Below are 14,768 nucleotides of genomic sequence, written 5' to 3'. Positions count from 1 at the left end.
TTGAATGGTTTTAAGAGCATTCGTTTGGTGTGCATTTAAACCATTTCTCCAATGGCTGAAACTAATGCAGTAAGATAAGAAATGTTTTCCTCAGATTCAGAATAATATATACATAGCATGCTTGCTTGCTTATCCACCAGAATGTCACTAGATTGTAATATGGCAGACCAATGCATGATTTCAACCTAATTGTTAACTTAATTATTTAAATTATTTCAAACATATATTGCAATTGTGTAGTGTGGTATGCCTGGCAGGCTAATGAACTGAGCAAATGTAGATTTCCTCCGTTAAAACTTTCAGTTAAATACAACAAGAAAAGTTAGCAGCCGTTAGCTCTGTGTTTATGTGTGAGGGAAAGAGAGAGAGAAGCAGGGAGAGCCTAAATTTCATCATAAATAAAAAGTGCCATCTTATCTATCCTGAACTTGACAGTAAGCGATTCTGTGTTTATATCACTAAATAAAACCACTAATGCATCACCAGGCTCTGTAAACCTTGTCATGTGATTGTTCATTTTTTAACACAAACTAATGTTAAAGTTTCCAGATTAATTGTGTGCATTAATGCATTAACATGGACTGCTATAGTTCCCAATTTGGATAGTGTGATATGCCAAGGCTGTGGTCTGCAGTCTGTATTTTAGGCAACGTTCACATTACAAGCCACTTTGCTCAAATCTGATTTTTTACTCTGATCAGATTTGGCTGTCTTGATGGTTCACATTCAGAAATATGACTCAGACCTGTGTCTGTGTGTAATGTTAACGGATCTGTCCCTGAAATGTCTCACATGCGCACATTGATACGTGTATAAAAGTCACCTTCTTCACCAACAACACAAAAAACATCATATTATAAAGAGATGACCCGTAGCTTTATAAAGGTGAACTGGATGTGTTAGCGGCTCATATGTGGAGTATCTTTTGCTGGAATGGATAAACAGCAAACAGCTGGTCTGAAGTACATGCTCAGGTCGAGGAGGAGAAAAATAGCCAAGCGGTTTGCTTTTTCTGTTTTTTTGCAGCTATAGCTGCACAGCTGCACCAAGAGATGTGTGGGTACAAGAGAGAAGCATGTAGCGCATGCGTAAAATTCTGATTTGACTCTTCACATTCTTGTCACATGTCCATGGATGTGATACATATCTGATTTAGGACCACGTACGAAAGTGAATTAAATATGATTTTTAAAAAATGAGATTTGGCACGTTCACACAGCCACGAAAAAATCAGATCTGAGGCACATTGGGCAAAAAAATCAGATTTGAGTCACTTCAGCCTGGTAGTGTGAACATAGCCTCTGTGAACACCAATGTATATTGTGTAATATACAAATAAAGGTCCTACTGAAAGTACTTTGTTTATCTCTATCATTGCTTAATAAAGTTTATTTGATACAATTGAATGATCGTTAACTAGCTTTTTACTTAACACTAAGACTGCTTGAAAAAAAAAATTATTATAGCAAAACTGTGCTGCTTATTAACTATCAATACTTCTAAAACTAAAACTTGTACCACAGCAAAAAATACTGTATTAGATTGCTGATATCCCCCAGCATTACTGAGATCAGACACACCTTTGTACGTATTTTCCTGTAGTCTCATTTAGTGCACGCATAACTGCCTGGAACTAATGTACATCACTGCCAAAGTATTAGCAACAGGCCAGCACAAGCCCTCAGTCTTTTAAAAACTCCTACTGAAATGCATGGCCACTACAACTGAATGCCTATTAAGACCTTATGCCTCTAGCATGGAAAAAAAATATAAATGCTACTTCCAGCTGGAGTTTGACTCATTAGCTTCACTGTGTCCATTATTCAGTTTCCGAATATCAGACACAGAGCACCCACACATTTCTCCACATGCACACAGCTAGGGTGGTAAAACTTTTATTAACAATAACTCTAAGTACCCTTGGTCACTGTGTGTGACCATAAACCACAACATAAACCAGTCTTTTTATGGCCACAGTTTTTTTATGTGACCATGCATTTTTCTCCATTTTCTAGAAATGAATACTAAACCCTCGTTAGGGCGTTAGGGTGCTACAGACTGGATGTCTCTTCTGGAGTTCTGGATTGTCTTTTTTTGGTCTCAGACATAACAGAAAAGGTGGAATATTTGCCAAGTGGGTCAGATGAGTAGCACAGTCTAAGGATGAGGCAGATTTTTTAAACCCTGTTTATTGATAAATGCCTAGATATGAAGATTTAATACAGTTGCTTTGCTGTTCTCTGTGGCTGCATGTAATTACATTAAACTAAAACTACTTTAGAATTAAATATTTATTTATCAGTTTTAATACACATGACTTTTCCTATACTTCTTTATGTCAGGAAAAGATGTGAAAAAAATGTAGACATAGAGAATTGTTACACTTGTTTTGTTATCAATTCAGATTTTCTGCAGATTTTCAGGACAAAAAGACAATCTGTAGATAGATGTAGAGACTTATTATATGTTTGCGGTTCTTTGCAGTTACAAACCATTTATAGTATAGTAAGTTAGATAATTAATTTCTTTTGCATTCAATTGTTGACCAGTCTTTAAAACTTCAGATTGTTTCACCATTTTTTGCGTGAAGAATGGACATGCCATAGAAAGACAAACATATACATATTTTTTAACAATTGTTTTGATGTACTTTTTAATTGCATTTAAAGAACAATTTATAGATCTGGAAAAAAACACATTAAGAGACCACTTTGGTTTCTGAATCAGTGTCACATATTTTGCTATTTATAGGTTTATGTTTGAGTAAAATAAACATTGTTTTTTTATTCTACAGATAACATTTCTCTCAAATTCCAAATAAAAATATTGTCTTTTAGAGCATTTATTTGCAGAAAATGAGAAATGGCTGAAATAACAGAAAAAAAGATGCAGAGCTTTCAAACCTCAAATAATGCAAATAAAACAAGTTCATATTCATAAAGTTTTAAGAGTTCCAAAATCAATATTTGGTAAAATAACCCTGTCTTTTAATCATAGGTTTCATGCATCTTGGTATGTTCTCCTCCACCAGTCTTACACACTGCTTTTGGCTAACTTTATGCCACTCCTGGTGCAAAAATTCAAACAGTTTGATGGCTTGTGATCATCCATCTTTATCTTGATTACATTCCAGAGGTTTTAAATGGTCTCTTATTTTTTCCAGAGCTGTAAGTATAAATAATTCTGTAACAATTTTTATACTGAATTACTTTGTGACTCAATTGAAATACTTCAGATTTTCCCTTATTGTCTTTGTCAAGAAAATGCATGCTATGCATAGACAGATTTTTTTTTTTTTTTTTTTTTACACTTGTTTTATGGTGTATCCTAACATTTTACACATGACTGTATATAAATCCATTGGATTGCAGGGCAGCTGTGTCCTCAAATGACTGAGAAGTAGAAGCTTCAGTATGGACTGAGCAAGTCTCAGCAAGAACAGCATGAGAAAAAATCAGTGTTTCTCTGCATCCATTGCCTGCTTTTTCTGTTCGTATTTGAGTGTGTGTTCTGAGTGTGTATGGCTGAGATCTACACACACCTCTTCTCCCGTTTTCCCTCCTGTTCTAAGATGGAGGCTGTCCTCTGGCTGACTCTGTGGACAAAGCTTTTACGCTGTTGTAAATAAATAAGGAGGCGAGAGATCGAAAGCAAATGCTTATTGCTTTGTTTTTTTTGCTGCGTTATGTTGGATGTTGATGCAATGTTTTCAGGCAGGCCGGATGGAGAGCTGCTAATAGAATCTTCTATAGAACAGGCCTCGGGGCATGTGCATGCACAGCTGTAAAATGCTTACGTATGAGAGTGACGGAGAGTTCATTCAGCAGTAAGCACTGTGGTGTAAGCTTGGCTGTATTTGCTGGTCTGTATATTTAGATATGGAAGGCTAGCATGTCAGACTCTGATATGGCTGCTTTAAGGCAGCTTTGTACTGAGTTGACCCAGAACTGCTGATACCAGACGGATCAGGCCAAGTCTGTTTACTTTCAGCATATTGCCAGTGGATCTGCTTTCATGGGAAAGTGCCCTGCACTTCGATTAATGGTAAAATGCTGAATTGCCAGCTTCAGTGCTGGTTTTGGAGAGAGCTGGCAGTTAATAAACGACAGGTTTACGTTAATTTTTCATGCTTTTCACATCAATTAAATTAAATAGAGCATCCAGTATCACATACAGTATAATGCTTGGTATCTGTTTAGTATCTCATCAAAAAACAGCTGTATTCCACTTGAAAGATACAAACTGTACTATCTTACCTATGTTAACTGAAATGCTAACATAGTCTTAGCATTTGTTTGTTCGCCAAAAGACGGTCTATCTTTCTCTGTGTAAATTTTGCTCATATTTGCCTTGAATAACACTGTTGAGGTACATTTGTTCTTAGAATAGCACTGTTGAGGTACAGCTGTAAGTAAATGTGCCCCGTTTAGGAAATGTATGACTAAAATAGCACTGTTGAGATAAATCAGTATGTAAAGGTGCACTGTTGAGGTAAATGTATGACTAAAATAGCACTGTTGATGTAAATATATGAGTAAATGTGCCCTGTTGAGGTGAATGTGTAAGTAAAATAGCACTGTTGAGGTAAATCTGTATGTAAATGTGCACTGCTGAGGTAAATGTATGACTGAAATGGCACTGTTGAGATAAATCTGTTAATAAATATGCACTGCTGAGGTAAATGTATGACTAAAATAGCGCTGTTGATGTAAATCTGTTGGTAAATGTGCACTGTTGAGGTAAAAGTATGAGTAAAATAGCACTGTTGAGGTAAATCTGTAAGTAAAAGTGCAGTGTTGAGGTAAATGTATGACTAAAATAGCGCTGTTGATGTAAATCTGTTAGTAAATGTGCACTGCTGAGGAAAATGTATGACTAAAATAGCGCTGTTGATGTAAATCTGTTAGTAAATGTGCACTGTTAAGGTAAATGTATGACTAAAATAGCAAAGTTAAGGTAGCTACATGTGAGACTAGAGTAGAAGATAAAATACATTTCAGTTATTTAATTTTTTGGTGGGTAAAAAAAGTGGTAAAATTAATGAAAACCTGTGAAAAACATGTTTGGTAATTAGACTTCAGCCAAATGTTTCATTTTGTTTGCTTTCAAACACAACAAATTCTTAAAACTTTAATTAGATTTTTTATGCATATTGACATGAAAATGAAAGGTCATAATAATTTACTGTGTTTTTAAGGTTTGATCTAAGGTTTGATTCAGCTGAGTGAATACAGCCAGGCATCAATGCATACAGCTCCGTCGAGTATAAACATAATTTTATAATCACACTGCACCATGATCAAAGGAAAATCTAGAAGTGATGAAAGATCAGCTGTTGAAATACTGTATGTCAGTTCAAAAAGTTTTTAAAAAGGTGAGAGCCATTAAATATAATTTCAGAACTACTGGAACAAAAGTCAATCTTCCCAGGACTAACTGTACTGACAAAATGTTCCCAGGGGCTCAGCAACAGATCATCTGGCATGTCACCAATGGTTCTACAGGAACATCCAAGAAGTGCAGGTCTTAGCCTCTCCTAAAGTGATTCTTTTTATTACTCCTTGCTAAGAAAGAGACTGACTATTAATGAGATACCAGGAAAGGCAGAAAACTCAGTTAACCAAGATGAAAATAATTTTTTACACCTAAAAATCCTTAATTATTTTGGGAAAAAGTTATAATTACAGACGTCAACTTGTATTTATGGTTTAATGCTAATTCTTCATTTTGGAATAGAAACATAATTCCAACATTTAAAGCTGATGTCTAAGTTTTGGGATTTAGGGCCCTCTCTGGTGAGAATGTGTAATTGCATTGAAATCATTTAAAAATTGGCGGGTGTAATGCGGTCGCCTTTCAGAGCGGATGAATCCTATTCCAGGTTCAGTCAGAGAGAGAGAGCGCTCAGTCTCAGAAACTTCACTTCAATGACACACTTTGTTTTTACTATGAGTAAATAAGCTACTGAGCTCTGAGTTTCCCCTTCTGAAGTCTCCATTGCTCCACCAACCGCTTGCGTTTAGTAAAACTAAGCCAGATCCTCTTTTAAAAGCTGTACGTGTGACGTAAGAACAGTTTGCACAATTTCAGAGATTTTTGTTCATAAGTTTGGGTGAAACATAATGAGGTATTCCAGCATGTCAAAAAGATGGGGAAAAAAAAATAAAATATACATATATATATATATATATATATATATATATATATATATATATATATGTATTTTTTATTTTTTTTTTTTTTTTTCTTCAGTATTTCTATTTCTTTACTAATCATTAAGTTTTGAGTCTATGTAAAGATTAAACTTATTGGGATGCTGAGCGAGTGAGTTAAACCCTTGCAAATAAAAAACAGACTTTGAGGTTTATTAGAAAGGGAACATTCCAAAAGAGAAGTCATAAAGCAACTTCAAATCAGTAACAGCAAAACCAAAACATACCAGATGAAGGAATCCGAGAAAAATAGAAGGCAGAGTCTGACGAACAAGCAAATCTATAAAAAAATAAAAACTTAAGATGAAATAGAAGAAAGTGAGGAGGTCTTAAGAAAACCTGTCTTTTCCTTTTTACCTTCATACAGACACACAAATACAATAAACGCTCACAATGATGTATGAGGCCATTTGTGCAGAATACACTAAAGAATCTGCTTAAACAGTACAAATAAATAGAGCTTAACACTTTTTAATGGCTGCATTTATTCAAATCTGGAAAGCATTAATAAATGTTCAAAATTTTATACCCATGAAAATCAGCACAAATTTAGATATGTAACAACTAACAGTACCATTAAAAAGTTTGGACACATTTGCTCATTCAATGTTTTTATTTCTTTCCTTACATTGTGAATTAATAGTGAAATCATCCTGACTATAAAGGAGCAGATTAGGAATCATGTAGTAAACTTAAAAGTGTTAAAACAATCAAAATACTCTGTGTAGCATTTGGGGTGCTGTTAACTTGTGGTTTCTGAGGCTGGTAACTCTGATGAGCTTATCCTGTGCAAGAGAGCTAACTCTTTCTCTTCCTTTCCCGGGCAGTCCTGATAAGTGCCAGTTTCATCATAACGTTTTTGATGGTCTTTGCAACTGCACTTGAGGATACTTTTGAAAGTTCTTGAAATGTTTCAGGTTTACTGACTGTCTTTTCTTCAAACAGATTAAGAGGCATAAAATTCAAATAATTAACTCTTGACAAGTTCAGCACAGCTGTTAACTGAAAGCTATTTCAGCTGACTGGGAAAATGCCAGGATGACTGTCATCTACAATATAAAACATAATGGAAAACCTCTACATTTAAGGAGTGTCCAAACTTTTGACTGGTACTGTACAGAAATTTGTCTAAGACCTTCGCCCACATACACACACATACACACAACCACAAAACTATCAGGTAGACGTCCCTCAGTCAGTATGAGTTTTCCAGTGCCCCAGGTGTTTTTCCCATTTGAAAACAGAACTCTATCTCGCTCACTTTTTCTTCCTCTCTCTCTCTCTCTCTCTCTCTCTCTCTCTTTCTTCCTCTCTATCTTCCTCTCTTTCTCTCTCTCTCTCTCCTTGTCTTCCGTTCAGGGGCCTGGGAAAGAGTCTATACTCAGAATTCACAATGACAGACCTGTTTATTTCACACAGGAAGCGACCTGCCTTAATACACCCCCTCCTTTTTCTTATTCCTCTCTTCTCTTCTTTTTCCTTCTCTGTCTCTCTCTGTCTCTTCTCTCTCTTTGTGTCTTTGTCTTTCCGATGCGGGCTACATTAATACACGTTTTTTTTTTCTCTTGCTCTCCCTGTCTAGACATCTACACATCTTTTTCTTTTTCTCCCTGTTTTTTTTTTTTTTTTTTTTTCATCGCTCCTCCTCGATTTGTATGTTTTCTGGCCTCTAGTCTGAGTCATTTTGCGAACTCTCACTGAGGTCTGTAATAGAAACACCTACATGCTGTCGTTTGTCTCTGTGCGTTCGTGTGTGTGAATGTATTTGTGAAAGAAAGCATGAAAAGATAAAAGTGAGAGCGATTAACATTTAGCTCTACATTTTATAATAATTCTCTCTCTTTCTCTCTCTCTCTCGCTCTCTATACACGTGTGTTTAGACTAGGGCTCCTAGGTTGGCAGCTGCTCTGTTATTTCCTGGGATTCTCTCAGTCTGTTGTAAATCACTGTCGTACTTGTCTGTTTTAAAGAGATGAACCAGCTGCTTTACTACTGTGTGTTCATGTGTGTGTGAGTGCGTGATGTGTGTGAGTGCATTTGTGTTTGTGTCTGTGCTTTCTCTCTCACCCCATGACCCATCTAGAGCACTGAAGTGCATTACAAGAGAGAAAGAGAGAAAGCACGTTTGCAATGGTAAACACATTCTCACAGTTTGCCTGCCCTTGACCTATTGAGAAGCAGCCAAACGCTGGATCCAGAGAGGGCTCGAGATGGGAACAGAGATGAGGTCGGCTGAGCGGCATTTCTTATGAAAATCAGTGTCAGGGGTTATCCTCTTCTCTCCACACTGAGAGAAACCCCTGCTGTTCACCACCCACCCCATTATTCTCACCCTACCACCTGTGTGTGTGTGTGTGTGTGTATGTGTGTGTATGTTGCTGCTGCTGCACCTATGCATGTAGTGTGTGTGGATATTGGATAAATGCTAGCATTTCAATTTTTATTTTTGTTTTTATTAAAAATGGAAATAAGCATGTTCTTTGATTTCTAAAAATATTATTTTCTAAGAAATATATAAGAAACAGACATACATAAACCCAAATTACAACACAATTTCCAGTGGTTAATAATTTATTCAAAGAGAATCATCATGCTACAGATTATCATGCTACTATCAGTAGATTCATGTTGGCAAATCAGGTACTTAAATGAGAACTCTGGTGTATGTTTGTTGAATAGCCCACCTTCATTCTCCTGCAGCTTTCTGAGATCCAGTATTTTGTGCACATTGCCCAATCAGGCTTTTGAATGAGTGAAACAGGGCATATTTTGCCCCTGCAGATAAAAAAAAAAAAAATTCTGTTATTCAAAATCAAAGTACTATTTGGAGAGCCCTGACATTTAAAATGAGGTATTTAGAACTTTAAAACTGCACAAGAAGTTTATTAAAAGCCACTGTTTGCATCCCATAGCATAGGTAAATCTCTGGGCACCGCCATCTTAAATTTAAGTCACAATAAGTCAGTCGTTAAGCACGAATAGTAAAACGTTTTGAGCAATGTTTATGCAATTTGTTTTTAATTTGTTGTTGGTTCTTTGCATTCTAATATCAACAGTAACCAGATATTTTCAGCAACAGCTGGAATTCATGCATTTCCAAGAATTCATTAATTCATTAATTTTGCGATCTGCTCAACTATTTTATCTGTTCGTTAGTGCTCGATGGTTGACTTATTGTGACTTAAATTTAAGATGGCGGGGCCCAGAGATTTACCTACGCTATGGAATGTAAACAGTAGCTTTTATTCAATTTCTTGTGCAGTTTTAAAGTTATTAATGCCTCGTTTTAATTGTCACGGCTCTCCGGATTCTACCAATGAAGCGTGGAGCTACTTTAAGCCTGGATAACGGTGAAAAAAGCGATTTATCTGCAGGTGCAAATTATGCCCCATATCATCCATTCTAAAGCCTGTCTGGGCAAAGTACATAAAATACTGGATCTCAGAAAGATGCGGGAGAGCGGAGAAAAGCTTTTCAACAAAGATAAGTACTTTTTATCACACTTTAATACACTCAAAGTCTGTTTTACACAGTAGTTCTCATTTAAGAAACCTTAAGAGGAATCAAGGCTCAATGGGAAATGGGAACCCATCCTCTTCAGATCAGCATTACGTAGTAAAACCAGATGGTTCTTATAATCAAAAAGCTGTATACAAGCAAACATAACTCACTAAGACCAAACAACATGGAGTGGGAAGGGTATCTATATCTCCAAAACTGTGGGAGAAGAGAAATGGTCATGTCATTAAAAAAAAGGATCACAGCGAAAACGGTCATGTTGGTGAAACATTTAGTTATGTAGGTCATGCTCGACAACATACTTGGTTATGCTGGATGTGTTGGTTGACTAGTGTGGCCATAATGTTTATCTAGCTTAGTCAAGTTGATTATGCTTATAGACCAGCTAAACCATCAAACTAATCATAAACTAAGCTGATCATCCAGCTTGACCATCTTGAACTGGCCAGATTATTATCAGCAGGATATTCAGAACTGACTTTGTAAATATTTCTGAAATTGTGTTTCCATTCTATAGCCAATAGCAATATCAACAAAAGCGAGATTTACATGACCATGCTGAACTCTCCATTTTCAGTCAGTTGGAACATTTATCATTATAAAAACACAATATTTGAAGCAAAAGCTGTGGCATGTAGTGGTATGCTAGCCCCAAGCTAACACAAGGCCTGCCAACTCTCACGCATGTACTGTGAGACTCACGCAGCTGGGTCTAACCACACTTTCTCATGCATTTCTCATGCAGTTATTTAGATGTTCACATTATTTTCCTAAGCATATTGTACCCAGTTCAAAAGGAGTGAAAACAAGGAACGAAAAGAAGTTGCCAGTGTATGTTCCAGCAGTGTTACTGCAGACTAATCACAACCCCTCTGTTCTTTCCATAGTGAAGTGTTTCCACACGGATTGCCAGAGGAGTTCACCGTGGTTTTCACCCTGCTGTTGAAAAAGAAGAGTCTGGCAGACAACATCTATCTTTTCCAGATATCTGATGAGCAAGGGTATCCTCAGGTACAGCTGCAGAACCTGAAGTCTTTTCTCTCATCTCGAGCAGCTCTCTTCTTTCTGCTTCACAAGTTATTCGAGACTCATTTCTTTTCCCTAATGGCACCGATACAGGTTACAGGTTACATGGGCCATTGTTTCTCCCAGCGTTCTCTACAGAGCGCTAAAAAAAAAAGAGTCTTTCATTAAAACTCATCGTTTGAGCTGAGACTAGTGTCCGTTTATTGCCAGGCTCATAATAAGAAGTTAAAGACTACCTCTCTGAAACTAATGAGCTGGCACTGATTTCCTTTGCGGTAGTTCAGTCCGTCTCAATTCCGTAAAATGGAAATACAGCGGAGGACATAAAGCTCCATCCTTTTCTTTCTCTCCTTTTCTACCTGCTGCAGCTGTCGCTGGATCTAAATGGGCCGGAGGGTACGCTGGCTCTGCGCACGGGGTCCAGGGATGCAGAGGCCCCGTTCGCAGGGTGCGTCTTTAACGGGGAAGGTGTTGAATCACTGCTAGACCTGCGCTGGCATAAAGTGGCCCTGAGCGTGCAGAAAAGAGCAGCCTCCCTGCATGTGGACTGCAGCTCCATCGAGACCAAGCCCCTGGAGCCTTGGGGCCAGATCTCTTCCACTGGACACACGCTGCTGGTCATGAGGGCAAATGATGCTGCACCTGTGGAGGTTAGTGCTAGACACATTGGTGCCAGACACATAAGAAATACAGTTGCAAAAAGGTCTGTTGCATTGCTAAAACTGTGTTCTTGGGTCCTTATTTTTCTAGATAAAAAGGTAGTGATCAGCTGCTTGACTTTCTCAGTTAGGGTAATTCTAGGCATACTCTAACAAGGATTGCAGTACAATCATAGTAAAACAACTGAAGTATACTGTGCTGAATAAAGCATAGATAAGTATGTTCATATGCTTTCAAGTACAGGCTATTATACAGTACCAGTCAAACGTTTGGATACACCTTTTCAAGCTGGTAACTTGACTGATCTTCATTTCATAAAGATTTTTATTTACTTGAACAGTTCTTGCTATAATATGGATTAAAACATTACTCTTTGTACCAACAACTGATGCTCTCAAACACATTAAGAGGCAATAAATTCAAGTAACTCTTGATAAGTTCAGCACAGCTGTTAACTGAAAGCCATTATAGGTGACTCTACCTCATAAAGCTAACTAAGAAAATCCAGCTAAGATGTGCAAAGCTGTCATCTAAGCAAAAGGTGCTACTTTGAATAATCTAAAATATAACACATATCCTGGTCTACAAAACATATACTAATCTACCATGTAGAAAAAATGTAAATAATGAACAAACATTAAATTTAAGGAGTGCCCTTTAAAAAGGAAGTATACTTAAGAACATTAAAAAGTATGTTCAAATTAGGTAAAGAAACTAAAAGTGCAATTTAATATATTTTATGAATTATACATTTTATTAAATAAACTTTCTCTGTATTTCCATAAATGTATTTTTAAGCAGTGCTTTAAATTATAAGTTGTGTTGATAGACAAATATATGTAGTTGCATTAAATACTGCTTAAAGTGCACTTTAGTGATTTTTTTTTCCAGTATGTGCATCAATATGCAAATTAGTACATTTACAATATACTTCAAGTGTATTAAAAAGGTGTTTTTAAAAACACAAACCTAAATCTACATAAGTTCACAGAAGTTGTATGAAAAAAACACTCCAAATCACAATTAAATGCTTTTATGTTATATTTAAATATATCTTAATTACAACTGAAATATACTTAAGTTGCCATAAATTGTTCTAAAATAGTATATTTAGTATGTATTTAAAGTACATATAGTAATTTAAAAAAGTATGTACTTTTCCAAGAAAAAAAAAAGAAAATACTTAATACACTTTAGTATAGTATAGTACAGTAAATATAATGTTAAGAGCTACCTACTGTTCTAGATAGCTCTAATTATAGATATTCTTAAATGAGATTTGACTGTGGTTGCTTTGGCAGGAACAGTAAATACCACTAGTTCGTCTTATTCCATCAAGGGTAAATGGCTTTACAGATATCCCAGACTAACAACAAAAAATTTATATTTCAGCATAGCAAGGATTTAATTGGCGATACGATCTTGTACACTGTTTATTCGTAGCTAACATTAGTGTTTCATTCTTTTTGTCCTAACTGGGTAACTCAATTAAGCAGTCAAATACTTTTGGGGTAACGTAAAGATACATTCATACATACAATAAGGTCAAACACCCAAAGAATTTGCTAAGTTTCTATTACAGTAAGGATCTGATCACAAATAAAGGTCTTTCTTGCAGTAACAACGTTTGTTAAAGGAATAATGAGATGAACTCTGTGTGTGTCAGCTAAACAACTAAAGACCGTACAGCAGAATCTTTCTTTCCGCTGCTAATTGTGTAGAACACTGCAAATATCGTCCTCAATGTGGTTGATTCCTGTGTACTGTCTACCTGCAGGCTGAGCCCAGGGCTTTCTGTCTGTAAGGGATGTGTTAGAAGCTCTGCAGGAGGATGACCACAGGCACTAGTCCACGGGGCTAATGTTAGCAGCTCTCTAAGAGCATGATGAAATGAGACCCTGCGCCTAAAGAGGCTGCCGTAACGAGCCTGAGCCATTACTTATTCATCAATTCTTCAACCCAGGCACTTAGTTGAATGATGAGTGAAGTGGTCAAAAATGTAAAACAGCACCAAGCAGCCTTTAAGGCTCTCTCTCACTCAAGCACTTAAAGGAAAGCTTCAGCCAAGAAAACTGAAAAGAATTTACACCGTTTTCCTCTTAGCCCAAATGTAGTCATTCAGCCAAGACTAATGCATGAAATAGTTTGCTTTGTTATGTGATCGAATACAAGACAAATAGCACAAGCAGTAGAAGATGGATACTGTAAATATGTTATACTTTACTGCACTATTAGATTTGTAGCGCCACTGTTTTCCTTGGCATTGTTGAGTGATGAGATTTTGGCAGATGGAACTGATTTACTATGAGCCTCAAAAACCTCACAAGCCTCAAAATGCAGCATAACCTAAACACAGCAGATCCCAACAGGCAAACTCCCAAACTTCATATCTAAACAGAACACAATATTGACGCTGTGCTGCCATATTGCCTCATTTACTCACCCTATAGATTAAAGATTTGTGGTGATACTGTCATGTTCATGTGGTAATGAATGAGACAATGGACTTACCTTAAGGAATGGCCGTGAAAACTAGCACTACTTTTCCTCCTGGTCATGAAGGTCATGAAGTTTAAGAGTAGGGGGGTTGCTTTTAGTTAAATAACCTGTAATATCTACACTATATTGCCAAAAGTATTTACTCACCCATCCAGATCATTGAATTCAGGTGTTTCAAACACTCCCATTGGTCACGTGTATAAATCCTATCTAGTCATGCAAACTGGTTCTACAGGAGCTCCAGTGAATTTCAAGGTGGTACCATGTTTGGATGCCACCTAGTCTACTACTTTGAAAATTACAGCAATTCAGCCATATACTGTAATTATAGGCCCAGTAAAATGACAGATATTGGTCAGCAAATGCTTTTTATAGTGTGTAGAGGTCCCCAACTTTCTGATTAGCTCAAGAACAGTGTGTAGAGAGCTTCATGGAATGGGTTTACAAAGCTGAGCAGCTTCATCTAAGCCTTCAAATCACCAAGCACAATGCAAAGCAGTGGTTTAATTACACTGCCACTGGACCCTATATCAGAAAAGATGCTTTGTTCAGGAGTGACAAATCATGCTTCTCTGTCTGGAAATGCAATGAGTAAGTCTGGGTTTGGCAATTGTTAGGAGAACGGTCCTTGCCTGACTGCAATGTGCCAAAAGTAAAGTTTGGTGGAGGGGGGGGGGGGGGATCATTGACTGGGGTTGTTTTTCTGGATTTGGGAACTAATCCTAATGACAGCTGTAATCATAAGGAAATTGTGGACAATTTCATGCACCAGTGCTCAAAAAGCAAGGTCCTTAAAGACATGGACGATCGAGTTTGGTGTGAAAGAACATGGCTGACCCTCCACCCAATAGA

General features: G+C 36.9%; 1 protein-coding gene across 8 annotated transcripts in view; it reads left to right on the top strand.

Annotated features, from left to right (window-relative positions):
• col16a1 (collagen, type XVI, alpha 1) overlaps positions 1-14,768 on the top strand; it is a 127,948-nt gene that overhangs the window by 23,574 nt on the left and 89,606 nt on the right. For all 8 annotated transcript variants that reach the window (XM_049475328.1, XM_049475329.1, XM_022683136.2 and 5 more), the window contains exons 5-6: positions 10,619-10,742; positions 11,126-11,407. In XM_049475328.1, the coding sequence (XP_049331285.1) occupies positions 10,619-10,742; positions 11,126-11,407 (406 nt within the window). The remainder of the gene's footprint in view (positions 1-10,618; positions 10,743-11,125; positions 11,408-14,768) is intronic.

Source organism: Astyanax mexicanus, chromosome 3, assembly GCF_023375975.1.
Source record: "Astyanax mexicanus isolate ESR-SI-001 chromosome 3, AstMex3_surface, whole genome shotgun sequence".
Classification (NCBI taxonomy): domain Eukaryota; kingdom Metazoa; phylum Chordata; class Actinopteri; order Characiformes; family Acestrorhamphidae; genus Astyanax; species Astyanax mexicanus.
Note: the sequence above shows the minus strand (reverse complement) of the source record. Positions and strands in the feature narration are given on the sequence as shown.